We start from the raw sequence: 15,411 nt of genomic DNA on the forward strand, positions 1-15,411 counted from the left end.
CTGTTATAGACCTATATCCATCCTACCCTGCCTTTCTAAAATCTTCGAAAGCCATGATCACCGACCATTTCGAATCCCATCGCACCTTCTCCACTATGCAATTAGGTTTCCAAGCTGGTCATGGGTGCACCTCAGCCACGCTCAAGGTCCTAAAAGATATCATAACCGCCATCGATAAAAGACAATACTGTGCAGCCGTTTTCATCGACCTGGCCAAGGCTTTCGACTCTGTCAATCACTGCATTCTTATCGGCAGACTCAATGGCCTCGGCTTCTCAAATGACTGCCTCGCCTGGTTCACCAACTACTTCTCAGATAGAGTTCAGTGCGTTAAATCGGTGGGCCTGCTGTCCAGACTTCTGGCAGTCTCTATGGGGGTGCCATAGGGTTAAATTCTCGGGACGACTAATTTCTCTGTATATATCAATGATGTCGCTCTTGCTACTGGGGATTCTCTGGTCCACCTCTACGCAGGCGACACCATTCTGTATACATCTGGCCCTTCTTTGGACACTGTGCTAACAAACCTCCAAATGAGCTTCAATGCCATACAACTCTCCTTCTGTGGCCTCCAACTACTTTTAAATGCTAGTAAAACTAAGTGCATGCTCTTCAACCGATTGCTGCCCGCACCCTCCCACCTGACTAGCATCACCACTCTGGACAGTTCTGACCTAGAATATGTGGACAACTACAAATACCTAGGTGTCTGGTTAGACTATAAACTCTCCTTCCAGACTCACATTAAGCATCTCCAATCCAAAATGAAATCTAAAATCGGCTTCCTATTTCGCAACAAAGCCTCCTTCACTCATGCCGCCATACATACCCTCGTAAAACTGACTATCCTACCGATCCTTGACTTCGGCGATGTCATTTACAAAATAGCCTCCAACACTCTATTCAGCAAACTGGATGTAGTCTATCACAGTGCCATCCGTTTTATCAACAAAGCCCCATATACTACCCACCACTGCGACCTGTATGCTCTTGTTGGCTGGCCCTCACTACATATCTGTCACCAAACCCACTGGCTCCAGGTCATCTATAAGTCTTTGTTAGGTAAAGCCCCGCCTTTTCTCAGCTCACTGGTCACCATAGCAACACCCACCCGTAGCACGCGCTCCAGCAGCTATATCTCACTGGTCATCCCCAAAGCCAACACTTCCTTTGGCTGCCTTTCCTTCCAGTTCTCTGCTGCCAATGACTGGAAAGAATTGCAAAAATCACTGAAGCTGGATTCTTATATCTCCCTCTCTAACTTTAAGCATCAGCTGTCAGAGCAGCTTACCGATCACTGAACCTGTACATAGCCCATCTGTAAATAGCACACCCGACTACCTCATCCCCACATTATTACTTACCATCTTGCTCTTTTGCACCCTAGTATCTCTACTTGCACATCATCATCTGCACATCTATCACTCCAGTATTAATGCTAAACTGTAATTATTTTTGCCTCTATTGCCTAATTATTGCCTTCCTCCCTACTCTTCTACATTTGCTCACACTGTACATATATTTTTCTATTTTTCCTTTCTTTTGTGTTACTGACGGTACGTTTGTTTATGTGTAACTCTGTGTTGTTGTTTTTGTCACACTGCTTTGCTTTATCTTGGCCAGGTCACAGTGGTAAATGAGAACTTGTTCTCAACAGGCCTACCTGGTTAAATAAAGGTGAAAGAAAGTAAATAAAAATGAAGGTCAGTTATATCACTAAACCAAGGCAGCAGAGATATGAAGCCCGGTACATCACTGTCAGGGAGATTAAAAGACAAAAGGGGAAAATGTCACATGCAAAATAATCATTATCTAGATTTCCCAAAAATACTGGAAACTTAAGGAAACCCTCGTGGATGGAAGCTGTTCCCGTAAAGCAGAGCCTATATTGTGAATGTTTCTGCTGTGTCTTTATCCTTTCAACTCCTAAACTCCTAAAGAAAGCCTTTCCATCGTGCCAACAAAAATATGCCATTCTGACAAGCAAGACTACAGTCAGCTTAAATGACAGCTTTCTGAGATGCTTGCTTGGCAGACACAATGAAGTGGCACTTATCCAAACTCTCACTCACACACACACACACACACACACACACACACACACACACACACACACACACACACACACACACACACACACACACACACACACACACACACACACACACACACACACACACACACACACACACACACACACACACACACAATCTCATGGTCCGCAGACAAGCCCATGAGACAAAAATGAAAAGCAATGTGGATGGCATGATGAAGAGAAAAAGGGGAATACGGTACAGAGCTCGAATGGAGGAGGAAAGGTCATGGGTTGAGAGGGGAGAGGGAAAAGAGGGCGTAGCAGGGATGAGAATGATGATGAGACGGGAACATAGGGGATGAGAGGGGTACTGAGATGGGGTCAGTGGGGAACAGAGGGGATGAGAGGGGTACTGAGATGGGATCAGTGGGGAACATAGGGGATGAGAGGGGTACTGAGATGGGGTCAGTGGGGAACAGAGGGGATGAGAGAGGTACTGAGATGGGATCAGTGGGGAACAGAGGGGATGAGAGGGGTACTGAGATGGGATCAGTGGGGAACAGAGGGGATGAGAGGGGTACTGAGATGGGGTCAGTGGGGAACAGAGGGGATGAGAGAGGTACTGAGATGGGATCAGTGGGGAACATATGGGATGAGAGGGGTACTGAGATGGGATCAGTGGGGAACATAGGGGATGAGAGGGGTACTGAGATGGGGTCAGTGGGGAACAGAGGGGATGAGAGAGGTACTGAGATGGGATCAGTGGGGAACATATGGGATGAGAGGGGTACTGAGATGGGGTCAGTGGGGAACATAGGGGATGAGAGGGGTACTGAGATGGGATCAGTGGGGAACATATGGGATGAGAGGGGTACTGAGATGGGGTCAGTGGGGAACAGAGGGGATGAGAGGGGTACTGAGATGTGGTCAGTTGGGAACAGAGGGGATGAGAGGGGTACTGAGATGGGATCAGTGGGGAACATAGGGGATGAGAGGGGTACTGAGATGGGGTCAGTGGGGAACAGAGGGGATGAGAGGGGTACTGAGATGTGGTCAGTTGGGAACAGAGGGTGACAGTCACAAGTCTGGCCAAGGTAGGCACAGAGAGGAGCAGGCATACCAGAGGTCTGGCACTCAGTCAGACACAGAGAGGAGCAGGCATACCAGAGGTCTGGCACTCAGTCAGACACAGAGAGGAGCAGGCATACCAGAGGTCTGGCACTCAGTCAGACACAGAGAGGAGCAGGCATACCAGAGGTCTGGCACTCAGTCAGACACAGAGAGGAGCAGGCATACCAGAGGTCTGGCACTCAGTCAGACACAGAGAGGAGCAGGCATACCAGAGGTCTGGCACTCAGTCAGACACAGAGAGGAGCAGGCATACCAGAGGTCTGGCACTCAGTCAGACACAGAGAGGAGCAGGCTTACCAGAGGTCTGGCATTCAGTCAGACACAGAGAGGAGCAGGCATACCAGAGGTCTGGCACTCAGTCAGACACAGAGAGGAGCAGGCATACCAGAGGTCTGGCACTCAGTCAGACACAGAGAGGAGCAGGCATACCAGAGGTCTGGCACTCAGTCAGACACAGAGAGAGACAGGAGAAGATCAACTAAACCCAAACACAAACATGTACCAGCTGTACTGACAGAGTCCCTTTCATACTACACTTCTCACTGGAACACAACGTTAGTCCAGCACTGTAACTGACAGAGTCCCTTTCATACTACACTTCTCACTGGAACACAACGTTAGTCCAGCACTGTAACTGACGTAAAACTCAATGTCTGATTTATGTTTGTGCAGCCCAAGGAAATCAGGAAACTGAGGAAACTCCCTAAAAGTGCGTTTCAATTTTTCGCCCCTGAGCCATTTCACACCACAACGTTGTGGTTTGTGCAGAACCCAACTTTAACAAGGCCTCTGGGAACTAAAGCTTTCAACCAGCAGCTCACCTTATAACAGCTTTTCTCTCTGAGAAACGATCGGAGCAAATTATCCACAAACTAATGGAAAACTTCAATAAACCTGGGAAACCATGTGAAAACCTTAAAATCTTACAAATTCCAATTTTACTGCACTACCCAAGACACTAACTACGTTCTGGCCATTATCTTGCCAGGCTATTTTCTCTCACACTGCTTTTCTCTGAGTTTTCCTTCTAAGAAGAAAAAACAAAGAGTGCAATTCCTCTGGGTCCAATCCTCCCGCAAAGACTAGTGCAGATAATGAAGTATAAGCAGAGAGAGGCAGCCAAGCCAAGGCACTGAGACGTCCTTCCAACTCCACTCCTCCAGCTCAGAACCACTACCTCAGCACATCACATCACACAGTGAGCTTTCAGCCACACTAACTGCTAGTCTCTACTACTCCGGTGTCTTTGGGACACAGCTATCCCTGATACTTCAAGGAAACCTTGATCTTGCTGACATCATGTACTGAAAACACAATCTAGCTTCATCTTTGTGGTCTTGAATTCTGCCACAAATCGTGCTTCATCTACTTTGCTGGAGCGCAATTGTATTCTTTTCAGACTAAGGATTCAGACTAAGGATTCAGACTAAGGATTCAGACTAAGGATTCAGACTAAGGATTCAGACTGAGGTTCCATTCAATTCTCAAATTATTAGGTATCTAATAACCTTCTCTCACCTGCCCATGTTCCCTGTACTAATGGTCCAGGCCAGTAAAAAGGAGCTAGCCACTAGCCAGGGGCAGTAAACGGGAGCTAGCCACTAGCCAAAGCCAGTAAAAGGGCGCTAGCCACTAGCCAGGGGCAGTGAACGGGAGCTAGCCACTAGCCAGGGGCAGTAAACGGGAGCTAGCCACAAGCCAGGGGCAGTAAATGGGAGCTAGCCACTAGCCAGGGGCAGTAAACGGGAGCTAGCCACTAGCCATGGGCAGTAAACGGGAGCTAGCCAGAAGCCAGGGGCAGTAAACGGGAGCTAGCCACAAGCCAGGGGCAGTAAACGGGAGCTAGCCACTAGCCAGGGGCAGTAAACAGGAGCTAGCCACTAGCCAGGGGCAGTAAACGGGAGCTAGCCACAAGCCAGGGGCAGTAAACGGGAGCTAGCCACTAGCCAGGGGCAGTAAACAGGAGCTAGCCACTAGCCAGGGGCAGTAAACGGGAGCTTGCCACAAGCCAGGGGCAGTAAACGGGAGCTTGCCACAAGCCAGGGGCAGTAAACGGGAGCTAGCCACAAGCCAGGGGCAGTAAACGGGAGCTAGCCACAAGCCAGGGGCAGTAAACGGGAGCTAGCCACAAGCCAGGGGCAGTAAAAGCCAGGTATCCCAGGTTGCTCCTGCCACTAAAACTGATTTATGCTGACGGAGCGGCTCATCTGCATGTCATTAAACAGGTAAATCGTTCCCCCTGATGAGCTGGCGGCTGCACCTGCCGACAGGAGACGTGACCCTGCCCCCCCACTCCCCTCAGCCCTCCCTGCCAGGGGGTTGATGGGAGAATAATCACCCAGAGAGACACAGCACTGAGATCCCTGTGGATGTTATACTGCAGCATCAGTACAATACAGCTAGCTACTCTAGACAAATACACCGCCCTGGGATATAGTACCTGTGTGTATTCATCTCAGCCTAACCATGGTAATTTAACACTGCTTCAGGTGGATTCACCTTTAGCTTTAGAAAAATATACTGTATGATGCAGTGCATGACATAATACAAAGACACACAGACAATACACACAGACAATCTCTCTAGTGAAAAAAATGTATATGCATTTCTTTCTGGGCCCAACGGTGAGAATGTTTGATTTAGTGGCATTTGGTGTAACATTAAGGAAACATACCTATTTACATATTATTATAACAATGACACATCTATCATGTTGGGCTCTACAGAAAGCTGCTCCTGCCCCTTCTCTCCACAGCCTCAAAATGGTGGCCGCTATTAATCTCCGCGTTTTCCCCCTTCCTCCATCTGCCCCTCCCGCTAACCCTGGAGCTGGGACCGTGCCTGTGCTGTCAAACGGTGGGAAGGGAGAGACTTGTGGAAAGATAAGAAGAAATAGTGGTGTCTTCAGAGTAGTACAGTGCAGGAGAGATGCAGCAGATTAGGGCCCAGTCGCAGCTTCATATTCCTCTAAATATATCAACAGCAGCATGTGTCATAGCCGCCACAGCCCATGTTCCATCATCCCACAGAAAAACTACACTCTGGGGTTGCAGTCGACAGGCAAGACAAGCAGCCGTGTCAATCCTCCCTCCCTCTCTCCCTGTTCCTCTTTTTATAGATACAATATTTATCTCCCCCCCTCTCTCTCTCTCTGTCTCTCTCTGTCTCTCTTTCTCTGTGTCTCTCTATGTGTCTCTCTCTCTGTCTCTCTCTTTCTCTCTCTCTCTCTAGATAAGTATCGTCCTCCCTTTCTCTTTGTCTCGCTCTCTCTTCCTCATTCAATATAAATATTTATCCCTTCTTCTCTTCCCTTCTTAGTTCTCTCCCTCCCCACTCATAAAACACAGAGCTGCTGCTCAATCCTGTCTGTAGTATAGCAGTCAGCCATGTCTGGTATAGAGGACTAGTATGTCCTGTTCAGTTGGTATGACAGACGCAGTAGGACACAGCCATACTGTCTCACCTTCTCCAATGTCATGCCCTTCACATGTCCCTCTCTCCGACAGACAGACGGCTGTAAAAGCTTTCAGTGAGTTGTAAAAATGGAAATGGTGCCTCCAGCCTGGAATGGAATATGCCGCACGTGAAATGTATTCTATATCTTCTTGGGAAGATATGGGGTGCATGGCAGTCGCTGACGCTGTGTGTGAGCTAAATCAATCTCTCTCTCTCTCTCTCTCTCTGTCTCTCTGTCTCTCTCTCTGTCTCTCTGTCTCTCTATCTCTCTCACTGGCCCTGTCTCTCTCTCTCTGTCCCTGTCTCTCGCCCACCCCCCCTCCCCTTTGCTCTCCTTCATCTTAATTTCCCTCTCACTGTCCTTTTTAAAATTCATGGAATTTCTTATCTCTTTTTGGGTATGATAATTATAATTCCACAGTCTGCCAAAACCACTTGAACAAACTGGGTTTAAGGTACATGCAATACGTTCATTTCCAGGTGAGACACACATATACAGGAAATTGTGGAATGATAGTCTAATGCCATGAGCTGAATAAAATACAACATTTCATAATAAATCAATGGTTAAAATGCAGTCTGTAACTAGGCAAACAGAATTGTAATACTTACCTACTAGTTTGCGGGAAACTTTTCAACCTCATTTTCATTATCTCCAGCACAATACCAGTTTCAACATATGTGAAAACGGGGCCTTCTAAGTTTTGTAGAAATAAAATATAAAGTTAAAAAGTTCTACACGATGACATCATCATTTTTTTTTTTTTTTAACAGTATTTTTCAAACACTGAGATTTGCAGTGACGTGAAGGAGCAAGAAAAGACCCTCCCTAGAAACATGTTAACTTTTTAACCACAGATCATAGTAACACGCTGTTTCACATATGTAGACACTGGTTTAGTGCTGGAGATGATGAATTTGAGATTACATTTGATATGATACCTGATAAGGGGTCTGTAATCTTATTGAATTACTGTGGAATGACAACTGAACATGCTTTTGTAGTTAAAATATTTTTTGGGTTTTGGAAAGCGATTTCTGATTGTTTCTTTGTAATACTCAAATCATGAATAAGAGAGTGGCATAAAACTGCATAACATCAGGAAGATTTGAATTCTAACGAAGTGGGAAAGAAGTTCCAATACCCTTCTCTGAATGGAAACACTGACGTTCTGTCACGTGTCAGATTTCCATTGTTCTGTCCACATGTCATTGTATCAGTGCAGTATCTCACCTGTTAAGGAGCTGTCTAGGTTGTCCATGCTGGACCCTGGCGTGTGCTCAATACCATAGAGAGGCCTGGACATCTCATAGCCTTCATCCTCCTCCTCTTCCTCATCCTCCTCATCCTCGTCAGGGATGTCAGTCTCCAGGTCAGACACCAGGGTGCTGGACACGTACCCCACTGGAGGGGCGGGGGCCTGGGGAGGGACAGGGGGGAGGGAGCCACCCTGCATGAGCCTGTCAGAGAGTCAGAGTAATATGGGTTATCATCATGCTACAGGTACACACCAAAACACAGACACAGGAGAGGGTGGGCTGCTGGTGGGGGGACAGCAAGAGCAGGGAAGAGAACAAATGTCAAAAGACATCAAGAAAGACAAAGCTGGTGAATGAAAGACAGGATGACATAAAGAAGGAATCCGAGATAGACGAAAGGAACTGTTAAGCTACATTTAGAAATTCTTTCAGATTCTGTCGCTTTCAATAAATTGGGACAATTCCACTAAGTCTACGTCCCTCCTCCTTGAATGCCAACACAATGACCCTGTAATTGCAGTTGAAGAGAGTACAATGGGCCCGCTCTCTGGGCCTGTCGACACGAGGCTGTCACCCCCTCACACAGCCCTCTCCGCTCCACTCAGCGCCCGCCTCACGTCACTGACAGCCCTGTTTGTTTGAGGAGTGCTGTGGGGTCTGAGGCGGTCTGCGGCGGGAGGGATTCTGATGTAATTACTGCCTCTTTCCTGTTGTCAAAGATGCTCTCAAACATAGTCATTACTGGCTAACAAGACGGCTCCTTCCTGACAAGTCTTCCCTATTCCCTCTACTGTAATGAATGGATGCCAGTCTCTCCCTCTTTCCCTCTCTTCCTCCTTCGTTCTCTCCCTCTCTTCCTCCTTCGTTCTCTCCCTCTCTTCCTCCTTTGTTCTCTCCCACTGATCGTCCTTTGTTCTCTCCCTCTCTTCCTCCTTCGTTCTCTCCCACTCTTCCGACAGGGTGAAACGTGGGCTTCATCTGCCGTGCATGAGCACCACAACAATGGAATGTGTAGCAGAATGGATGTGGGTGGGGCTAAACAAGTGCTTTAGACATTGTGTTCTCACAGTGAGCAGAAGGGACAGTCGTGTAAGTGGTAACACTGGCCCATTAAAATGACATGATTCATGAGTGCTTCTGTTTTGCGCAATGCCGTGACTGTGCAGCTAACATAACACCAAAATAAAACATGGAAGGGAGGAATAAACAGATAGTGAAAGAAAAACACTTCCAGCACAATATCCATAGTAGGCATTCGCATATCACCCCCATTTAAACATTGTACTGTTTTTATAGTATTCCCCTCCAGTGGGTGTACGTACCATGTCTGTTTGGCCATGTCCAGTTGGTAGGCACGGGTGATCTCATCCAGGTGGGCCTGGAGCATGGGCTGCAGCTCCTCCCGGGGAGAGGGGGTGAGGGTGGCTGTGGACTGCTGGCCGAAGGACACCGCTGCTGGGGACGAAGCCACGCCACGAATGGGTGGGGTGGGGACCCTCTCTTCCTCCTCCTCTAGCTCATCCTCCATTCCCTGGTGGAGGTAGGTCTGCACTGGCATGGGAGGACCCCAGCCATCACTCTCATACCTGGAAGGGAGGACGGGTGGTTACACAGATGATGCAATCTTTCTTCTGGTCATGTGCCAGACTAGTGTGATCTTGACTAGTGTGACCTTGACTAGTGTGACCTTGACTAGTGTGACCTTGACTAGTGTGACCTTGACTAGTGTGACCTAGTGTGAAACTTTTTCTTGTCAAACTTTCTAAATTACTTTGTAGACTTTGTGGTCATGACTCACATCAACACCATCATCCCAGAAACCCTAGACCCACTCCAATACCGCCCCAACAGATCCACAGATGATGCAATCTCTATTGCACGCCGCACTGCCCTTTCCCACCTGGACAAAAGGAACACCTATGTGAGAATGCTATTCATTGACTACAGCTCAGTGTTCAACACCATAGTGCCCTCAAAGCTCATAAATAAGCTAAGGACCCTGGGACTAAACACCTCCCTCTGCAACTGGATCCTGGACTTCCTGACGGACCGCCCCCAAGTGGTAAGGGTAGGTAGCAACACATCTGCCACGCTGATCCTCAACACAGGGGCCCCTCAGGGGGTGCGTGCTCAGTCCCCTCCTGTACTCCCTGTTCACTCATGACTGCACGTCCAGGCACAACTCAAACACCATCATTCAATTTGCTGATGACACAACAGTGGTAGGCTTGATCACCGACAACGTTGAGACAGCCTATAGGGAGGAGGTCAGAGACCTGGCTGTGTGGTGCCAGGACAGCAACCTCTCCCTCAACGTGATCAAGGCAAAGGAGATGATTGTGGACTACAGGAAAAGGAGGACTGAGCACGCCCCCATTCTCATCGACGGGGCTGCAGTGGTACAGGTTCAGAGCTTCAAGTTCCTTGGTGTCCACATCACCAACAAACTAACATGGTCCAAGCACACCAAGACAGTCGTGCAGCGAGCACGACAAAACCTATTCCCCCTCAGAAGACTGAAAAGATTTGGCATGGGTCCTCAGATCCTCAAAAGGTTCGACAGTTGCACCATCGAGAGCATCCTGACTGGTTGCATCACTGCCTGGTATGACAACTGCTCGGCCTCCGACCACAAGGCACTACAGAGGGTAGTATGTACGGCTCAGCTTCCTGCCATCCAGGACCTCTATATCGGGCGGTGTCAGAGGAAGGCACTAAAAATTGTCAAAAACTCCAGCCACCCTAGTCATAGACTGTTCTCTCTGCTACCGCACGGCAAGCGGTACCAGAGCACCAAGTCTAGGTCCAAGAGGCTTCTAAACAGCTTCTACCCACAAGCCTTAAGACTCCTGAACATCTAGTCAAATGGCTACCCAGACTATTTGTATTGCCCTCCCACCCTCCACACCACACCACTGCCACTCTCTGTTGGCATCTACGCATAGTCACTTTAATAACTCTACCTACATGTACATACTACCTCAACTAACCGGTGCCCCCAGACATTGACTCTGTACTGGCACCCCCCTGTATATATTGTTATTTTAATTACTTTAATTACTTGTTACTTTTATCTCTTATTCTTATCCATATTTTTTGGGGAAACTGCACTGTTGGTTAGGGGCTTGTAAGTAAGCATTTCACTTGTTGTATTCGGCGCATGTGACTAATACAATTTGATTTGATTTGATTTGATAGATACGAGCCGTAAGTGGAGCAGTGGAGGGATTCTTTCATTTCCCATAACGATGCTTATACATGCTGAAATAATACTAGTTGTAAAGAAAATGTTCATTAAATAAATGTGTCAGTGCACACTCCACAGGACGTAACTGCTTTAATCTGCAGCCATTAAGATGCTCAGATTTACAGTTCAGAGGACTCCTCATTTGCCAGATAGCCTATTAAACCAGATGAGTCTCACAAACTGGAGATGAGGGTGAGAGGACAGCACGCCTCAACTAGGGAGACGCACAGTTAAAGGAGATGTTATGTGTGAGTGTTTCTATCCTGAACAAAAATATAAACATGTAAAGTGTTGGTCCTATGTTTCATGAGCTGAAATAAAACATCCCAGAAATGAACTAACAAAAAGCTTATGTCTCTCAAATGTTGTGCACAAATTTGTTTATATCCCTGTGAGTGAGCATTTCTCCTTTGCCAAGATAATCCATCCACCTGGTGTTGCATATCAAGAAGCTGAATAAACAGCATGATCATTACACAGGTGCACCTTATGCTGGGGACAATAAAAGGCCACTTTAAAATGTGCAGTTTTGTTACACAACACAATGCCACAGATGTCTCAAGTTTTAAAATGAAGGGTCAGACAATGATAGATATATATAATTTTTCAAATTAGTGTGGACGAATCTAGTTGGACTGTGTGGGCAGAGTGTGGATTGTTTTGCATCTCCATGGATGTATAGAGTGTATGTTATGGTGGATGTGGCTCGTACCCTCCTCCTTCATAGTGCTCGTTGGGGTAGTGGTCCATCTCGGTGCCAGGGAGAGGGTGTAGAGGGGGAGGGGGCAGGGCCACGTTGGCCCAGCTGGAGCCGTTAGTCTTGGTGGGTTTGGTGCCAACCTTGGCCTTCTTCTTCTTGCCTCCCTTACCAACTATGGACAGCAGAGATGGAGCGAGTTAGAACGATTGACTCAGACAACATGAAGAATTCAATTACAAAAAATCTATAAAACCATACAACATGGGTGGCTATGTGCAGTATTCACGGTCAGTCTAACAAGCAGATATTGCCAACAGAAATCGACTGAACATATAAAACTGAACATTCCTTAATCTGAAACAGGTCATTTCAACACCTCCTTCTAAAAGTCATCCACATTCTCAAACAAACAGCTTCAACGAGCCGTGCCTGTCAGCAGCCTCATACAGAAGAACCTCAAGGCCAACTACTGAAAAGCGTGCTTCCATTGATTGATTTGCTGAAAGGCCTCAAATCTCCATAGAAACAGGGAGAGAGCAGCAGTAAAGAAGCAGAGGGTGGACCCCGGTCCTCCAGCCATCCCTCAGTGTCCCCATCTCACTACAGGTGTGAGTCCACAATGAAATATCTCACTACAGGTGTGAGTCCACAATGAAATATCTCACTACAGGTGTGAGTCCACAATGAAATATCTCACTACAGGTGTGAGTCCACAATGAAATATCTCACTACAGGTGTGAGTCCACAATGAAATATCTCACTACAGGTGTGAGTCCACAATGAAATATCTCACTACAGGTGTGGGTCCACAATGAAATATCTCACTACAGGTGTGAGTCCACAATGATATATCTCACTAGAGGTGTGGGTCCACAATGAAATATCTCACTAGAGGTGTGGGTCCACAATGAAATATCTCACTACAGGTGTGAGTCCACAATGATATATCTCACTAGAGGTGTGGGTCCACAATGAAATATCTCACTAGAGGTGTGGGTCCACAATGAAATATCTCACTAGAGGTGTGGGTCCACAATGATATATCTCACTAGAGGTGTGGGTCCACAATGAAATATCTCACTAGAGGTGTGGGTCCACAATGAAATATCTCACTACAGGTGTGGGTCCACAATGAAATATCTCACTAGAGGTGTGGGTCCACAATGATATATCTCACTAGAGGTGTGGGTCCACAATGAAATATCTCACTAGAGGTGTGAGTCCACAATGATATATCTCACTAGAGGTGTGGGTCCACAATGATATATCTCACTAGAGGTGTGGGTCCACAATGAAATATCTCACTAGAGGTGTGGGTCCACAATGAAATATTTCACTTCAGAACATCATCATAATGAATGGGTTGGTGGCGTCTGTGTGGCCAAAATGTTGATTTGAATACGCCAGAGAGAGAGAAAGAGAGAGCTCCCATCCCCATCTATTTCACCTCACACCCTTCGTAGACTGGATTCTCCATCTTTATAAATCTGCCATCCAGGCCTAGGCCTTGGGTTGATATGATTTGGTGAATGTGGTGGTGGGGGGGACTGTCTCAGAGGGGATCTTTGACATCTGAAGCCCACTGTTATCTTTCTCAGTTGTCCTCAGGCCTCAGATCACTTGTTATAGAGAGGAAAAGGCTGCAGGCTGTTTTTGCTGTGGTGCGTCTGTGCTTTTCACTACATAGAAGACATATGAGCATGAGTCCCCTATATAGAGGACATTAACACGAAACCCCTATATAGAGGACATTAACATGAGTCCCCTATATAGAGGACATTAACATGAGACCCCTATATAGAGGACATGAACATGAGACCCCTATATACAGGACATTAACATAAGTCCCCTATATAGAGGACATTAACATGAGTCCCCTATATAGAGGACATTAACATGAGACCCCTATATAGAGGACATTAACATGAGACCCCTATATAGAGGACATTAACATGAGACCCCTATATAGAGGACATTAACATGCAACCCCTATATAGAGGACATTAAAATGCGACCCCTATATAGAGGACATTAATATGAGACCCCTATATAGAGGACATTAACATGAGTCCCGTATATAGAGGACATTAACATGAGACCCCTATATAGAGGACATTAACATGAGACCCCTATATAGAGGACAGTAACATGAGACATATAGAGGACATATATAGAGAGACCCCTATATAGAGGACATTAACATGAGACCCCTATATAGAGGAAATTAACATGAGACCCCTATATAGAGGACATGAACATGAGTCCCCTATATAGAGGACATTAACATGAGACCCCTATATAGAGGACAGTAACATGAGACATATAGAGGACATATATAGAGAGACCCCTATATAGAGGACATTAGCATGAGTCCCCTATATAGAGGACATTAACATGAGACCCCTATATACAGGACATTAACATGATACCCCTATATAGAGGACATTAACATGAGACCCCTATATAGAGGACATTAACATGAGACCCCTATATAGAGGACATGAACATGAGACCACTATATAGAGGACATTAACATGAGTACCGTATATAGAGGACATTAACATGAGACCCCTATATAGAGGACATGAACATGAGTCCCCTATATAGAGGACATGAACATGAGTCCCCTATATAGAGGACATTAACATGAGTCCACTATATAGAGGACATGAACATGAGACCCCTATATAGAGGACATTAACATGAAACCCCTATATAGAGGACATTAAGATGAGTCCACTATATAGAGGACATGAACATGATACCCCTATATAGAGGACATGAACATGAGTCCACTATATAGAGGACATTAACATGAGACCCCTATATACAGGACATGAACATGAGTCCCCTATATAGAGGACATTAAGATGAGTCCACTATATAGAGGACATGAACATGAGTCCCCTATATAGAGGACATGAACATGAGTCCCCTATATAGAGGACATTAACATGAGACCCCTATATAGAGGACATTAACATGAAACCCCTATATAGAGGACATTAACATGAGACCCCTATATAGAGGACATTAACATGAAACCCCTATATAGAGGACATGAACATGAGTCCCCTATATAGAGGACATGAACATGAGACCCCTATATAGAGGACATTAACATGAGTCCACTATATAGAGGACAGTAACATGAGACATATAGAGGACATGAACATGAGTCCCCTATATAGAGGACATTAAGATGAGTCCACTATATAGAGGACATGAACATGAGTCCCCTATATAGAGGACATGAACATGAGTCCCCTATATAGAGGACATGAACATGAGTCCCCTATATAGAGGACATGAACATGAGACCCCTATATAGAGGACATGAACATGAGTCCCCTATATAGAGGACATTAACATGAGACCCCTATATAGAGGACATTAACATGAAACCCCTATATAGAGGACATTAACATGAGACCCCTATATAGAGGACATTAACATGAAACCCCTATATAGAGGACATGAACATGAGTCCCCTATATAGAGGACATGAACATGAGACCCCCATATAGAGGACATTAACATGAGTCCCGTATATAGAGGACATGAACATGAGTCCCCTATATA

The 15,411-nt window shown here is 46.2% G+C and overlaps 1 protein-coding gene across 1 annotated transcript in view; it reads right to left on the reverse strand.

The window, feature by feature from the left end:
• Positions 1-15,411, reverse strand: part of LOC120028486 (roundabout homolog 2-like) — a 375,145-nt gene that overhangs the window by 13,339 nt on the left and 346,395 nt on the right. The window contains exons 20-22 of the mRNA XM_038973690.1: positions 11,842-12,001; positions 9,205-9,468; positions 7,857-8,083 (exon numbers count right to left, since the gene is read on the reverse strand). Coding sequence (XP_038829618.1) covers positions 7,857-8,083; positions 9,205-9,468; positions 11,842-12,001 — 651 coding nt within the window. The remainder of the gene's footprint in view (positions 1-7,856; positions 8,084-9,204; positions 9,469-11,841; positions 12,002-15,411) is intronic.

Source organism: Salvelinus namaycush, chromosome 34, assembly GCF_016432855.1.
Source record: "Salvelinus namaycush isolate Seneca chromosome 34, SaNama_1.0, whole genome shotgun sequence".
NCBI classification, from domain to species: Eukaryota; Metazoa; Chordata; class Actinopteri; order Salmoniformes; family Salmonidae; genus Salvelinus; species Salvelinus namaycush.